This window comes from Siphateles boraxobius, unplaced genomic scaffold (assembly GCF_051911475.1).
Source record: "Siphateles boraxobius isolate OS27281-9 unplaced genomic scaffold, OSU_SipBor_1 24, whole genome shotgun sequence".
NCBI classification, from domain to species: Eukaryota; Metazoa; Chordata; class Actinopteri; order Cypriniformes; family Leuciscidae; genus Siphateles; species Siphateles boraxobius.
In genome coordinates, this window is record NW_027508855.1 from 10325139 (window position 1) to 10341781 (window position 16643).

The 16643-nt window shown below is 37.2% G+C and overlaps 1 protein-coding gene across 5 annotated transcripts in view; it reads right to left on the bottom strand.

The window, feature by feature from the left end:
- The window catches only part of coro1ca (coronin, actin binding protein, 1Ca), a 59132-nt gene that overhangs the window by 23908 nt on the left and 18581 nt on the right, over positions 1-16643 (bottom strand). For all 5 annotated transcript variants that reach the window (XM_077241392.1, XM_077241395.1, XM_077241393.1 and 2 more), the window contains one exon: positions 8485-8684. In XM_077241392.1, coding sequence (XP_077097507.1) covers positions 8485-8684 — 200 coding nt within the window. The remainder of the gene's footprint in view (positions 1-8484; positions 8685-16643) is intronic.

Sequence of the window (16643 nt, forward strand, 5' to 3'; positions counted from 1 at the left end):
GCTCTGTTAACCTTAATGTTATAGTAACGTGCGGGCTCTCTATATAGTTTACAGCATTAGCAGATCTTTTTTTTTTAATCCTTGTGTTTTAATCCGAAACGTTTAATTGTAATTGAATTAATTTGAAGACAAAAACAATTTTTTTTCATTAAAGCACTGTTTAAAAAAAACAAAAAAAGCAATTTTAGCTTTCTAAACCCCACCCCACCGAACCGAGAGGTCAAAACCGTGGGAAGAACCGAACCGTCAGTTTTGTGTATCGTTACACCCCTAATTGTTTATTTGTGCTATTGCTTCTAGTTTGATAATTTGTTCTTATTTTATTACAGACTGTTTCATTGATTTTAATAGTGTTTGAAGTTTATATTTTATATTTATGTAGTTTTTTTATATTTGCATTGTTCTTGCATTCCATGAAAATTCTGGCGAGTAAAATAAAAAAATAAAATAAAATTACTGGCCAATGGCGACTCAAGCTTCAGTGTCCATAGAGGGTTGCCATTGGTCATTTTATTAAATTAAAAAAACTCCACAAACGCTGAACTCGAAACATTCCTACAAGCAGAAATGACAGAAGACTGAATCAAATGGCCAGATATTAAGTTTCAAAGTGAAAACTAGTCACTTAATACACCCTATAAAAGTCTGCTTCCTTGTCACTTTAGGATTTGAGCTCTAAAGGTAAATTGTTACTAATATCATAACAAAGGCTGGCGGCATAAGGGTAAACGGCAGTTTCCAGCAGGATGGTTCATATTTCGTGCTATAACCTATTAGAGGTGGTCAGAGAGAAGGGATGAATGAAAAGTAGGAATGCAAGGCCTGCAGAAGGCTACAGCCATCCGTTTCCTAGCACTTCCTTCATATGTTAATGAGAGTATACAGCCGAGTGAAGGGGGATAGGGTGTTTTTTTTTACCTTTATTTTTACAGGCAAGTCATTAAGAACAAGTTCTTATTTACAATGGCGGCCTGAGAGAGAGACAGACAGCATGTGAGTAGTTAGACACCTGATGGTCTTTTGAAGGGAAAGACAATAAGAGTCTGAGTCATGCTGATCTGCCTCCCACACATAGAATCTAGCCACAATCCAGCTGAAACTCCCCCCAGACTCAAAAGACCTTACAACAGAACACCATTACTCCTTATGGCAAAACATACTCGAATACATACAAATGCCTTAACTTAGGAGCAGGGCATCTAGTCATGACATGCCACGTCAGGTATATATAGAAGGCAGCTCAGTCTATCAAGGAGTAAATCAAAAAGGAGTATCTGAGCACAGAGCAGGCAAGCAATGTCTAAGATTAAACAAACACTTAAAATGTACTTACTAAAATTAACAAAGTATTTGTAAACAAATACAAAAATCCACAATTCAAAATTATAAATAAATAAATAAATACATTTTCTAGTTGGTAAGAAAATAACAAATGGCCTGTATTAAAATGAATCATTTTTATAACTTTCATTACTTAAATTTAAGTATCACAACATCATAATGTAAAATATGAAAATTGAATTTGCTAAAGGTTATGAAATTAGTGTTTTAAATGTTAATTTTAAATGAGTGTAAGATGATGGCAAAGATAATTTAAAGGAGACATGAACATGTTGACGAAATGACCAATATCGAACGTTACCAATATATATAAAAATCTAATATTAAGGAGGACGACAGGAATGCTGTCCCATGTTCCCTGATGAAAGCAGGCCAACTCAATGAGTCTGTACACTGCCAACCACTCTCATTTTGTCATGGGACCTGCTGATATACAAGTCTATCACACTACCCTTATCATCACTCGCCCTCCTGTCGTCCCAAACCTGTATTACTTGAAAACACTGAGACATTTCTCAAAATATCTTCTTTTATGTTCCGCAGAAGGAGGAAGAAAGTCATTCAGGTTTGTAAAGACATGAGGTGGAGTGATACTGAAACTCCATCAGCCTGGCCGCTTACACATCAAGAGCTTTGAACACTCAACCAAACAGCTCCCATTGCTCCTTACTGGGAAACGGAAGAATAGTTCTGAGGATTTTAGGGAATCAAGTGAGGATGAAGAGTTCCCATACAGATTTTTTGGGAAACAAAGAGCTGTGCAGGACCTGGCATACACACAAGAACAATAGCTCCCCCAGAGCCAGCTGTCTGATTGCAGGGGGCTGCTGGGAATGGGGTGTCCCGGGAAGACGGACCATAGACAGATGCAGTGCTGCACTGAATCCGACTGGATAGTTAGGGAGGGGTGCAAAGCAGAAGGACAGCAGGCAGAACACAACACAGACACACACAAAATGCACGTGCTAAACTGAAGTGAGACTTTTTTTTGGAGGCTAAATGTATTAAAAAAAAACTACAAAAAGCACGCTATGACAAGCCGCACTCACTCACAAACCCACTGATGCCATATACTGCAAGTTTGGAAGTCTGAACTTGTCTAAAAATACTTTGCTGACAATATCTAAGCAAAACTGTGTAAACATATAGACTGCAAAAGCACTGACATTCAGATTCCTTCACAAAAACCTTAAAGTTTCAGCAAAAATGTTTAGTCCCAGCTCATTTGAGTCCTATGTCAAAGAAACAGACAGATGGATCATGCAATCTGCTCAGAGAAAACACAACAGTGAGAACATGTTTTTTTTTTTTTTTTTTCACAGATTAATACATTTCCCACACACTTGCATTGTGTCGGACTCTGAACATTATGGTCAGAATGACAAAGGATTTGTACTGGTGTAATCCTTCACTTTTTAAGCTGACCTGAAACCAGGGCTCTGGGAAAGCAGCCTGTAGGAACCGACATTGAAACTAATGATGTAAATAACACAAGATAATTAAAAGAGTTGGTTGTAACTGAGCTCGTCTGGCCAGGCAGCTGAGAGCCTGTGAGAGACATCATTTACGAGCGGGCGCGAGTGTTCGCGTGTGACGCTGATGACAGGCTTCGGGATCCAGGCGAGAGCCCAAAGAGGTTTGGATGTCACAGTCATGTCTGAGCGCTCTCCGATTACAGAACGCTGTTCCGCTTGTCAACACCACTACTCTGGGTTGTCGTGCTAATCTAACCAGTATTACCACAGCAATCTGAGATGTGGCAAATGACACCATGAGATATACAAATCCAACACTTTCTACAGATGGCTATCTACAAAACTAATAATGAAGTCTGAAAGGATTCAACAAAACATTTTTTGTAAAAACCTGGCTTATGTGGAACATAAAAATATTTTGAGAAATGTCTGGGGTTTTTTGTCCATAAAATGCCAGTCAATAATAAAAAAAAATGTTTGTTTAAAGTTTCTTTAAAATATCTTCTTCTGGGAAATATCATCTTTCTTTACTCATTAGGGTTAGTAAATTATGTTTATTTTTGGGTGAACTATCCCTTCAAAACCAAAGTAGGGTTTACAGCCCATTCTTACGAAATATTATTCTCACAGGAAGTGAGTACTTGCAGGTTAAGATAATGACTAGATTCCATTATAGACACCAGATTTTCTTTGTGTACAGAAACATTAACTACGGTTAATGACTGTAGAGACCCACCAACTGGTGCTATTATCAGTAGACCTGATAAAAAGGTTGAAAAGTATAAATATCACTTTTAAATATAAGTATTTCAGTCAAACCAATTATTTGTCTTTCTCTACACAGAACTGGAAATCAGTACAAAGTTAAAGAAATGGGGAAATGAAGGCCACTCCTTCAAACTATCTGGAAAAATCTGAGAGTCAACCACACATTCAACATGCACGAACATGCAGACGCACTAAAAACACGAATACTAAACCACTAAACCAAGAACATAACAGACTAGGTGACAAGCTTCATCCCGATGAAGCAAAATCTCTGGCTTGGTAACAAGCTTCATCTCGATAAAGCAAAATCTCTGGTTTGGTAACACAAGCAGAGGGTGGTAGTCAGTGACAGAAGGTTAGAGAGAATAGTGCATTAAGTTCCGAGGTAACAAAATCCCTATAGGCCCAAGATCTTCATCACACATATCAAATGACAGACCGCTGCAGATCCAGCTCACAAATTCGACTTGTGTCACCACATCTGAACTCAGAAAGCCATTAGACAAGATGATATCTTAACATCATTGGGAAGCACCAATTGAGGGCAACGTTGAGGGCAACGGTAAAGTCTTGGCTGCAATTGTTAATACTGTTGTAGCAATGTTGACACTTTTTGTGTTATTGATGAAAATGACAACAAATCATTAACACAGTAAAGTAAGGGAACAGGTCTAGATTATGTGGTCTAGATAATTTGTGATTTTAAACATCTAAACTGTTGTTGCAAGTACGTAAAATAAGTATGTTTCAGAATAACATGGGCAGAACATGCTCACCATCATCTCAAAGTATGGATTCTCATTACTAACTGGTTAACCATTAACCGACAGAAACAATTTTGACCGAATAATACTATCTAATAAACGGTTAAAAAAAGTTCAATTTTTTTTTATTTAAACACTTGCTACATGATAAAAAAAGAAAAAAAAACTCTCTCGCTCTCTAATTAAATTTTTGAAAAAAAATTTAAAATTAAATTTGCATATAAGTTGCATTGTATTTTACATTCATGTAAAATACCAGTAACTAAAGCGAAATGTTTACAAACATTATAAACACTATAAACATAGCTTTAGGCTATTTTAGTTCCTCTCACTCCACAACAAATCTTTTAAATTTAACTGTATTCAGAACAAGAATGAAACATAAAAGTGGCAATACAAAGTCCAGCCAAAATTAAAGTGAAACAGAAACAAGCGTTGGGCTCACAAAGACAACCTCACTCATTCAACATCGTTTCCTTAAAACAACTTAAAAATACTCACTTTATGGTCATACTGAAAAGAGTAAGTACTTTATTTATGTACACACACAATTCCTGTCAATGAACTTTGCCTATAAATGACACCCTACCCGCGTTACCCTCGATTTCCGGTTTTATTTTGTAGAAACTATGGAAACACTTTAATATATTATGCGTTTTATTAGACAGGTGAGCAACTGTTTGGACACATTAATCGACAGAAAACTAATCATTGTTATATAGCTCAACACAGTTAGTCTTAATGTTTAAATCTCATTTTCTTGATTACCGCAAATACCATTTTTACCATGCTTAATATCGATCTAGCTTACTGCAGTGTGCAACAAGCATCTCATAGTAGCAAACGCACTGAGTAGCATTATAACAACTTAACACATTTGCGTTACCACACATATGCATACGCATTAATAAATCCTTAATGCATTAGCTCATCCATGAACATGATTTCTGCCCGAGTCCCGTCGGATTCTTTTCCACAGGCAGTAGAGGTAAAGACAACAACTCCAAAGTTTCCACTAAATCACGGCATCATCAAGCTACGCCTTTGTTTTGAATAAGCGACCTCTAGCGGCGAAAATTACAGAGTGCCTTTAAGCTGTTATTTAAATGAAACATTCATTTCATATATATCATTTAATTTAATTCTAATTTAACAATCTTGTCGGTTAAGGGTTAATGATCGGTTAACAAGGTTGGTTTTAGTTTAGGGAAAACTCCCGAAATAATCAACCCCATCTCAAAGACATCCAGCAGTGTATCCTCCACTCCTAACAGCTCTGACAGAAACAGAACAAGGCAGAAGTCTAATGAATCACACCTATCATAATCGCATCCGTTTGTAGAGATGCAACGTTGTAATTAAGTGTGTACATTCAAACATGGACAAAGACCATAAGCGTGACACAGCTGTAGTTCAAGCAGGATTAAGTGGAGGGAGCAACTCCACACTCCCACCTTAGATCAAATTATCAGACCGCAAAACCATTTTGTCACTTGGCTCTTTCTCCATAGTTAGGTCATCATCTCCTCAGCTGTAGGTCTAAGACTTCTCTGCTGATTCAATTTTCTTCTCAAACTTTAAAGAAATAGTTCACCTGAAATATTTACTTCATGTAGTTTCAAAGCTGGATGCTGCTTTTAATCCCTTAGAACAAAAAAAGAAAAAATTGATGAATCTTCTCCCTCATTTTTTCCATAAGGCTTAAAAAAAAAAAGTTTGGTTCCGGTTGGTTGTCAGTTGAGGTCATGGGTCAGTAGGGACTTTTTTTTTTAGTGGCAGCAAGGGATAGGAAGGAATAATACGAAATTATTATTATTATTTTTTTATTTACAGTAGCGATTGATAAGCTACTCTATTTTTTCATAACATAGCCTACATGTACATGTACTCTACCACCTTGTGTGTCCCAGCATGTTACACACACACACACGCTGATTTTAAATGTGTGCGCGGGGGCAATCGGGGTTGCCTTATTGTAAAGTGTTACCGATTAGTTATACACCGATTCAGACGTCTCGTGAGTTCAGTGTTGGAAAGATCAGTTGTTTTAACCATTCATTAAAACGAATCGGTTCAAATGAGTCATTAGTTCGCGAATTAGACGTGTCATTATCGGACGTGTGCGCGTTGTGTGATTATCCCGGCGGTTAGGACATACCACAAGATTTGTGTCATCACAGAAAACATTTCATCACTGGATAGTTTTTTCGTTTATTTAAAGTGTGGTTTATATGTCAGCTGAATGTGTGGAACGCTTTTCAGAGAAGATAAGGCAACGTATTTTAGCACAATTCCCACCCAGCGGTAATTCAGGAAAAAATAAATCTCCGAATGCTCCACATTAAACTTTAGTCTTCCGACCTTGCCATCGTGTCGATTTATTTTCATTAATATGTGCGAGGGAGAGAGAGCAAGACAGTGCTTAGTTTTGAGACGGTGAAGCCTATACTTTCGCCTGGCTCCGCAGAGAGAGCGCGCGCGCGACGGGGCTCTCTCTATCTTTGCTCGTTCAGTTCATGCGCCCTGTCACAAGCGCAGCAGTGCATCTACATGACAACAACGATGTGTGAACGCCCGTGGCTGCCTCGTTTGTTAGCATTGCTGGAGGACAACATGCTATACAAATACGGTGCTGTACAAAAACATAAATTATAGTTCGCCTCAAAGTTTTTTATTTGTGTATTTATTTAATTTGTATTATTTCTTTCCCAAGCTCATAAAATAAATTTGGGTCGCACATAAATTGACAGGGTCGGTCGGAAACCGGAACCAAACAAAATTTTTTTTTATGCCTAAAACAACAATTCAAAGTGACCAAGTCTTGTCAAGCCTCAAAAGGGAGTATAAAAGAACCATAAAAGTGAATCGTTCTGTGAGAAACAGACTAAAATTTTAGTTTATATTATTCGCTGGTAACCTCTTTCAAGTGAAAACCAAGAAATCAGGCAGATTTGTGAACAAATCCATATGAATTTTAGACCGAATCAAATGGTTTGCTGAAAATTACAGACTCATAAGATGTTCTCACAATCCGATACTTAAGTTTTTGCCTTTTTTGTGCCCTTTTTGGAACTTGACAAGCTCCTTGATCATTATGAACTGTCATTATATGGAAGAGAGAAGTGTAAAGTTCCTTTAAAACTTGTGAAGCACATTGACACAAAAAATATCAGCATTCAGGTTTGGAATGGCATGAGTAAATAGTAACATCATTTTTCAATACAAGTTAAACTAATCCTTTAAAAAGCTTCAGATAGAAGTCAAAATCTAATATTTCCATACAGAATCTGAACTCCATAAAGATCAAAGAAACATATTAAAATGTACAGATTTGGTCATTAAATATTAAACTAAACTAAACATCCATCCTTGGACACTTCAAATAACCAACTTTTCCTATAAACCATTCAAGGCTTACACAAAATATGTGAAGTACATTTTGTATCCTCGCTAAATGCAAACTACTAAAAACATCACAGCCAAACAGAAAATATTTGATGATTCAAATACAGCTATGTGGAGTGAGATATCACAGCAGTTGTGTGGAAATTGAAAATGTACATTACAGTTCAAAAGTTTTGGGTCAGTAAATTTTTTTTAAAGAAATCATTACTTTGAAGTAAATGTTTTGAATTGTTAAAAAAAAAATTGTTTCTTGAGCGCTAAATCAGCACAATAAAATGATTTCTTATGGATCATGTGACACTAAAGACATGAGTAATGGCTGCTGAAAATTCAGATTTGCCATTATTGGAATAAAGAATATTTAAATAGAAAACAGTTATTTAAAAATTTTAATAATACTAAGAATATTATGGTCTTTACTGTTTTTGTTTATCAAATAAACATAGGACAGTTTAAAAAAAAAAGAGAGAGAAAAAAAATATATATATATATCTTACAGACCCCAAACATTTCAACGGTTGTGTACATCAACACATCTTGACAGGACTAAAAATCTAGAAAGAACATAGTATTATGACAAAAAAAATATCCCATCACCCGTTTCTCTCATCTTATAGTTTGGTCAACAAACTAGATTTTGACTAGACATCTAAAACAAATGAATATAAAATGCAATGGATATAGAATCAATGATTTCCTTTAAGCACAGTGTAGTTTTACAGATCTCTCACCTTATGAAGAGGCAAGACCATAAATGCACCACCTCCGCTGGCTTCCACGATTATGGCAACAAATTTGGGGTTAACTGCGCAGAAGGCGCTGTCCCACGTGACCCGGGACACCCTGATGTCATCGTAGCACTGGTCATTCTTCACCGCCTGGCCGAACACATGCCGGAACTTACTCTGTCGTACGACCCGTCTGAACATATCTGCAGAGAAGAACATGACAAGAATGATGAATAAAGCAATCACATGACCTGAACGCTTCAGTGCTTTCCCTGAACAGATATGAGCCATGTACAGGAAACACCATCTGTAACCCTAACTGGTTAAGATGCCATTCATACTAACATTTGTTAATGAAAAGTAGATGTCAGTGTAAATGTCAGTTTTACACTGTTTGAACAGTGTCTTAAATCCACTGGCTAGTTTTAATATAATCCTAAAACATGACAAGTTCTGCAGCGTTTGCACTAAAAGTGAATAATTACCTGAGCAGAACAGTGGCACTTCAAAATGACATATTAAAATGATTTAAAAGTGTTTGGCATAAAGAATAATGATGAAATCCATCTAAAAAAATGCTGCTGAAAAATCAAAGTGAGTTTAGAGTGTGACAAGCTCGATTTGACATCACACATACCAGATGGGTTCACTATCCCGAATGTGGAAAAAGCTAGGACAAATCCTCACTCAGAGTACATTACTCACCCTATTTCACACAGAAACTCCACATAAGCGTCAACACATCACATTGGTTTCTATACAATGTTTAGGCTTGTCTTGCTTTAATTCTCAAACAAACCTGAATAACAAGAACATTCTGACTTCATGCCATTTCCCAACAAAAACAATTGAAGCTCAACCCAAACAGGAGAAACACTAGGGCTGGATTTGTCAATGAAAAAGATAAGGAAAAATGCAAAATACAAACCTCGCTGCTCAGGGGATCAATAACAATGTGCTTAAGTCTAATGTAGTTCACACCCAAATAAGCACATTTAGACCTACATTTTAATTAAACGGCTTCATAAATCTTTGTTTTGGCAGGAGTTAAGACTGTGCTTGATTCTAGTAGCATCTTACATGGTAGACCAATGTTTAGCCATGAGATTATTTGCACGAACATGCAGACTACTTGGCTGGCTAACAGTAGTGGATTTTCACCTTTTTTTAATAGATAAAAAGACCTGAAAATGCTTGTTGCAGAATCTGTAAAAACAAAACCCTAGTTTTGATTCAACTATTTATTTTAATTAAACATTCATACACACAAAAAAAAAAATGTATCCAACCCTTTAATGCAGGATGATGTGTTTAAATATATTGTGAAAAATTAAACAAATTTGATTAATTTTTTTTTTCTTTTTAGTCGACATGAAATAAATTCATCCTACCCAAATTCTAAAATCATGTTAGAGATCATGTTATAGATCTTATTATGAACAATTCATCCAGGCAAACATTTCACTTGTTAAAAAATGTTTTGACCTTGTGTTTAATCAATTGTTATATCTGAACTTTTATCTGAAAACAGCATTTCCTCTCTCTGGACTCGAGTGCAACGGCAACATCTCAAAATCCAATCATGTGCATATTCCAGTTAGTTCCTGTAGCAGTCAGTAGTGAAGTGTGGAGGACAAGGTGCCCTGAGGCTGGTGTAACAGCAGTGGGGAATGATGTCAGGAAGCAGGTCACATGTTGGTGGGTGTGGCTGTTTGACTAAGAAAGAAAACGGTTTCATGATGACAATAGAGTGTAAAGCATAAAAGGTTTTACACTAAATCACGAGCTACAAATTCTCTCTCTCAACACCACTCACCTAACACGAGTATCTTAAGACATTTTCCAGGTGTATTGAAGTCACCATAGAATCAAAATTTACAATTCTGGTTTATGGAATATTGCCGTATTTATTAAAAACGTATTTATCTGTGACCCATCAAAAGGATATTTAATCGGATTGAAAACTGAAATGGGAAACTTCTACGCATGTGCAATGACGTAGAAATTCCGCAATGACGGACGGCGCTCAGAACAAGCTGTTGTTGTTGTTGAAGTGTTGTTATGGGTGTGCGAAGGGGGGGGTGTTATTGCTTGATAAATATAACCAGCACGGCGCAAACTTTCACGTGCTCGTTGTGTCTTGAACAGGGCCTGAAATAGATAAATATTAAAGGGATAGTTTACCCAAAAAAGAAAATTCTGTCATCATTTACAAGATATTTTAAAGAATATGGGTAACCAAACAGTTGATGGGGCCCCATTTGCTTCCATACAATTTTCTTTCCATACCATGGAAGTCAATGGGGCCCCATCAACTGTTTGGTTACCCATATTCTTTTTTACAACATCTTCCATCATCTTCCCTTGTGTTCAGCAGAACAGAGACATTTATACGGGTTTGGAACAACCTTAGGGCGATGTAAATGATGACAGAATTTTATTTTTGGGTGAATTACCCCATTAAGTCTGCTTTTTAAAACCAAGAAAAGAAACGATGGCAGGATGATGGCTAGTATATTCGTGCAGTGTGCACGTCAAAAAAATCTAATCCGATTTTAAGGACATCTCTTCCCTGCTAATGTGTTTACCAGCACAAGGGTGGGACAACCTAAATCAAGTCTCGACGGGATATTTTTTCTTATTCGAGAAGCGGTTTCACTCGTGCGTCAGAATAAGGAACAAAAGATTATCACGACTTCCATTTCATACCAACTTTATCTTCCTTACAGCATTGCTAATATATGTTAATATATAAATATTTTTATCCCTTATCTGTTAGGTCCACTGTTCGTATAACTGACATTAATCTGCTGCGCTGCATGTCAAAACTTTACCACAGCTTCCTAAAAACATGCTATCAATCACTAGAGGAAAAAAGAGGCATCATGACTTTCTTGTTATAACTACATAGACCAGAAAGAATCAATCCAATGTAAAAGGACACTGCTTCAAAGATGATGCTGTTTCAAAGTCCTGAAATGGATTATGGAATAAGAAAAAATGTAAGACGGGGCTTGCATTGAAAAGTGGAGGCAGATGAACATGAGCTTGAGGGGTTTAAGCAGACTAAATGATTAGAGAATACATATGGATGGATAAATCGTTCGCAATAAGATAAATAACATGCATTTCAAAAATAGATAATAGTTCATTTTTTATTTGGTCAACTCCACCTGTAACCAACCATTCTTAATGCTTGAACATATTAATTAATTTAAAAAAAGAAAAAATATACACCCCGTTTTTACATACTTTATTTTTGAACTTTGTGCAATTTTTTATACACTGGGACAGTGAGAGATGAGACAGGAAATGATAAGACAAGCGGGTTGGGATCAGGAAATGACAAGCCAAGCTCGAACTCGGGTGACCTGTATGTAGGGCTGCACGATATTGGAAAAAAAATGCATTGCGATATTTTTTTCCCAACGATATATATTGCGATATTGCGAGCCATCAATCCAGGCTAAAGTCAATAATTACCATTCCATGATATTATTAATTTCACTAATAAGCAAGCTTCATTACAAGTGACAAAAAGGTCACTTCATATTTTATTCCAAAATTAGAACATATTTCTGTAAACAGAAAAGCAGAACACATTTTTAAATAAAACAGCAGATTTAACATTACACTAAAGCCCCTTTCACACAGAGATTCCGGAAAATACATGGATAAAGTGACCCGGGATTTGACCCGGGTTCGTTTGATTTTGGTTCATTCACACTGCCAGTGATTTTCCGGAATCAGAGCGTGCGTTCACACACAACCCGTAAAAATCCCGTAAAGACACGTGACATCGATGTGACATGTAATGTCTCAGCAGCGTCAATAGTTTGCTTATGAGCTGCGATTTCTTACTAGGTCCCCAACCTGGCATCGATCCCGGGATCAATCCCGGGTCGTGTTTGCGTTCACACAGAAGGCGTTCTGGCAATATCCCGGCAATTTCCCGGGATCAACGCGCTGTGTGAAAGGGGCTTAAGTGATCAGACAAATTGGTGGTGTTTCCTAGTTTTGTGGCCACAACTTTATAACACTCCAGGCAAAGTACCTGTTTTTGGTCAACATCCTCCTTTTTGTAGCCGAAATAGTCCCAAATAGCTGATTTTGACTTTCTTTTTGGTAAGAAGTCATCCTTTTCTTGCAGCGGATCCTCTTCGTCGCTCTTTTTTAGCTACAGGATTGCCAGAGATAGTTGGCTGTGAGCGGTGAGCAGTGGCACAGCGAACCAATCACTGTGCAGGCACGCGGAACGTGCATGTTACCCCAGCAACAAGCCATACAACAAACTTGTGTTTACTGTGTGCTACCGTTCTCTTAATACATCCATGGGTGCTACCCTTCTTCACATCGCACGTTCCGGCGATGTGACTATCGCGCATGCGCACATCGCGATGTCGATGCTAAAACAGAATATCGTTCAGCCCTACCTGTATGTATGCCGCCATGCTTGCAATACTAGCCAGAAAATGTTTCCTAAACCCCTTTAGAAGAACGAACACAAACACATTAGTCAGAGACTGTGCTCTGCTCTGTGACTGTGCCTACAGTACCTTATATCAGTTATCATGATGCTACATCTCACACCACAGAAGGACTCACACAGGGCACTGCAGCAGGTTCATTCAGCTGGAGGGCTCGAAATACCACACTTACAACAAACAAACTCTACTGCTGCTGTTTCCTCATTCCACCTCTTTCATTGCCTCATTTCCCATAAGATGCCAAGGTCTCACACCAGACACAAGTTCTGGTAACATAAGATCAGAAATGACTGCAATGTCTCAGGGAGCAAAAGTGGAACTGAAAAGGTTTGTTTGGGCAGCAGAGATGTCTCTTCACATCAAACTTCTCTAAAAGCAGCTTTAGGTTCAACAAACTGTCTTTTGTGCAAATAAGGATGTACAGAAACAGTCTGAGACACAGAATGACCGCTTCTCTTCTTGGTTACTGCTTAGTTGATGAAAGCAGCTAATGTAATGAATCATCAGAGAGCTACAAGAAAACAAAACCAAATATCACCAAGAACAAGCTTTATCTTGTAACTTGTATAATAGGGTTATACAACCCCCCCCCCCCCTTTTAAAACCATTTTAAAAAAAATCTTTTTAATAAAAACGGAAAGATATATATATATTTTTTAACGTGCAATGAAAAACCCCTGCAATAGTTTCCCTTTGTAATGTCATTATTTCATACAACAGTAAGAGAGAATAATAATATAGAACTTAAATTTTAATTTAAACAAGCAAAAACATTTAAATATTTCAGTGATGCTTTGGATGAGCAATATATAAAAGCGCAAATATATAACTGCTTTTGACAGCGCCTCACGTATCAAGCACAGCTTCTTTGTTGGTCTTTTCACCAGAACACACACAGCAGGGGAAAGGTGTGTAATTGCCTTCGATGCTGCTTTATTTAAGGCAAAGCACGGACCGCTATTCACGCACTTGAACGCCGTTTGCAACGGCTGTTTTTTTCTTTTTCCTGCTGATCTCCCGCGCCCCCCTGCAGTATTCTTGCTATCATTAATGTATGGTCCACAAGAAAAATATTAAGCCAATAAATTAGATACCGTTATCAGCACTGAGGTAGATTCCGCTCTCGTTGTGTCAGAGAATTAATGCGCTGTGCAGCGTCAGATGCCAAAAGCTCGGTCAGTTTCTGCTTTCACCTACAGGGAATAATTGACCGTGGTCTAAGACTCCTTTACCTGCGCAACTCTCGTGCTAAGTTTGCAAATTGCATGATACACACGGGATCGCCTCTAGGATGAAATCAAACTCGGTCACCAACTCCATCTTTGCTCCATCATGTTCTCGAAATAATAGAAAAAGATTCTCATTTCCCACGATAATAAAACTAGTAAATAAACAAGTAAATAAGTAATGATCAAATAAGTAAACTATTGCATCCCCAAACCCCTCCCCCACTTTGGGGGATACTGTGTTTGATTAATTATATTGCTCTATTTCTGAATAGTTCAGTTACAATGTCAAAAAACTTGTTTTAGTTATTACATAATCTCCTGACTGCAGGATCTAACTTCAACGACTCAATATAAAATCCATTTAATGTCCATCGCTACAAAACAAGTGATACAATACTTTAAAAGGGGAATAAAACAGAAACTTCAAAAGAAAAGAAAAAAAGTTCTTAGATTTTTTTCTGTTCTTATTTCTTAAATTCTATCTCAGTTTGGAGTACTAATTAAAGTGGTAGTAAATAAATGAAAATATGAATGAATTTATGAAATTGAGAAAAAAAAGATTTTAAATTGAAAATGAATAAAACTGAAAAAAGGGGGAGGAATGAATAAAAAAAGTGAAGTGCACAGAGGTTGTGGACAGATAAACGCATGGTGTAAGAATTTAAAGGGGGGGGGGGGGGGTCGGTCTCATGCATGCCTCATCTGGCTCAGTACACTTTTCATTTTCAAGCCGCTGCAATGGTTCTGTCAAACATTAGGCTTGCTTGAGAATTCAGAGGCACTGCTTGCATTCTCTTGTCTGTTTTAATTAAATCAGATATAAAACAATCCCAATATAAACAGAAATGGTATAATTCAGAGCATATGTAATGCAATACCTCACCATTGTGAAATTCATAATTCGCCAGAATCACCACACTTTAAAATCCAGATAAAATCGAAGCTTACACAAACGTGAATCACAGTTTTACACTCAATCTACACCAGAAGCAAGTGGCAAAAACTACAACCGCTGCCATTATAAATCATTGCAAGCATCCAACATTGCTATGCTTGCAGGGTAGATCGTGTGCAAGGAGAGACGTGCTTGTAGTATATTCATAGTCATTTCCTTTGCCCCATAAAGTGATAATCAGATGGTCTTACCGTGCCAGAAGGACAACCTCGCACAAACAGCTCCGGAAAAGATCTTGTCTATAATGGTGTTCTCAAACAATTAAGGCGCAGAAAAGACTGGAGTGAACTTTAAGTGAACCTTTGTAAAGAGCATTCAAATTCTAAAGACCCATGGGCTTTTTACAGTGACCCAAACCGATCATGTTCAACACTGCTAACTCTTAGATAATGAGATGAGATTCTCTCAGTTAGAACAGCAAGGTGTTCAACCATTAAATCCAATCTAATCGGACAATGTAGCCTGGCTTAATGTCGCCTTTAACCGATTCATTGGGTAATGTATTTGCTTATGCAAATAAACAGAATGAAATACTATAGGGTATATCCAGAAACAGTAAAGGTATGGATGAACTGATATTAAAATTCTGGTCGATACAAGCCGATTGTTATTTTCACGTTATGGCTGATAACTGGCCATTATGTCTAAATAAATTGTATTAAACATTCACCAATGCCCACATCAGATATGCTAAACGGAAGCTCAAGCATGTTTGCTTGACCTGCGAGAACCAATGAAGTTCATTCTCGTGTTAATTCAATTTAATTTAATGTTAATTCATTCTCACAGCACGTTTGAGCTTCCGCAAAGAACCAATGAGTTTTGTTCTTGCACGTCAAAGCAAGTAAGGTTGAGCTTCTGTTTATGTTCTGATCAATGTTCATACGTCTATAAAAATGATTGAGTTTCTTCAGAACGTTTGGACTAAACCGCTTGATTCATGTGGATTTGTTTTAAGATCTCTTTATGAACTTTAAGCGACAAAGTGGTAGTTGCGTGGACTGTCAATGGAGGGACAGAAATATCTCAGATTTAATTCAAAATACTGTAATTTTTGTTTCAAAGATGAACAAAAAGACATACAGGTTTGGAATGACATGATTGTGAGTAATTGATGGCAATTTTAATTTTTTGGGTGAGCTAACCCTATGATATCAGTCACATAAGAGTCATATCCAATGGCAGTAAATATCAATAGACTAATGAATAATATCATTACAACATTGAGATCATGGGATTAGCCAAAAACCACTCACTAATTGCAGTAAACCCATAATTATAGGACCATTTCAGTAATGGAATAAACTAATCTGACTTAAACACATGACACAAGTACAAAAACTTTTCAAGTGGAATGATTCCTCCTCCTCTTTTTGTCGGTCTTGCACTTTGGCACTTCGGTAATTCTCACATGCACATGTGGAGACAGAATTTGCTCCATAAATTAGCAGAGCTGCACTTGATTTGACATCTGCACTGCTCTGAACACCC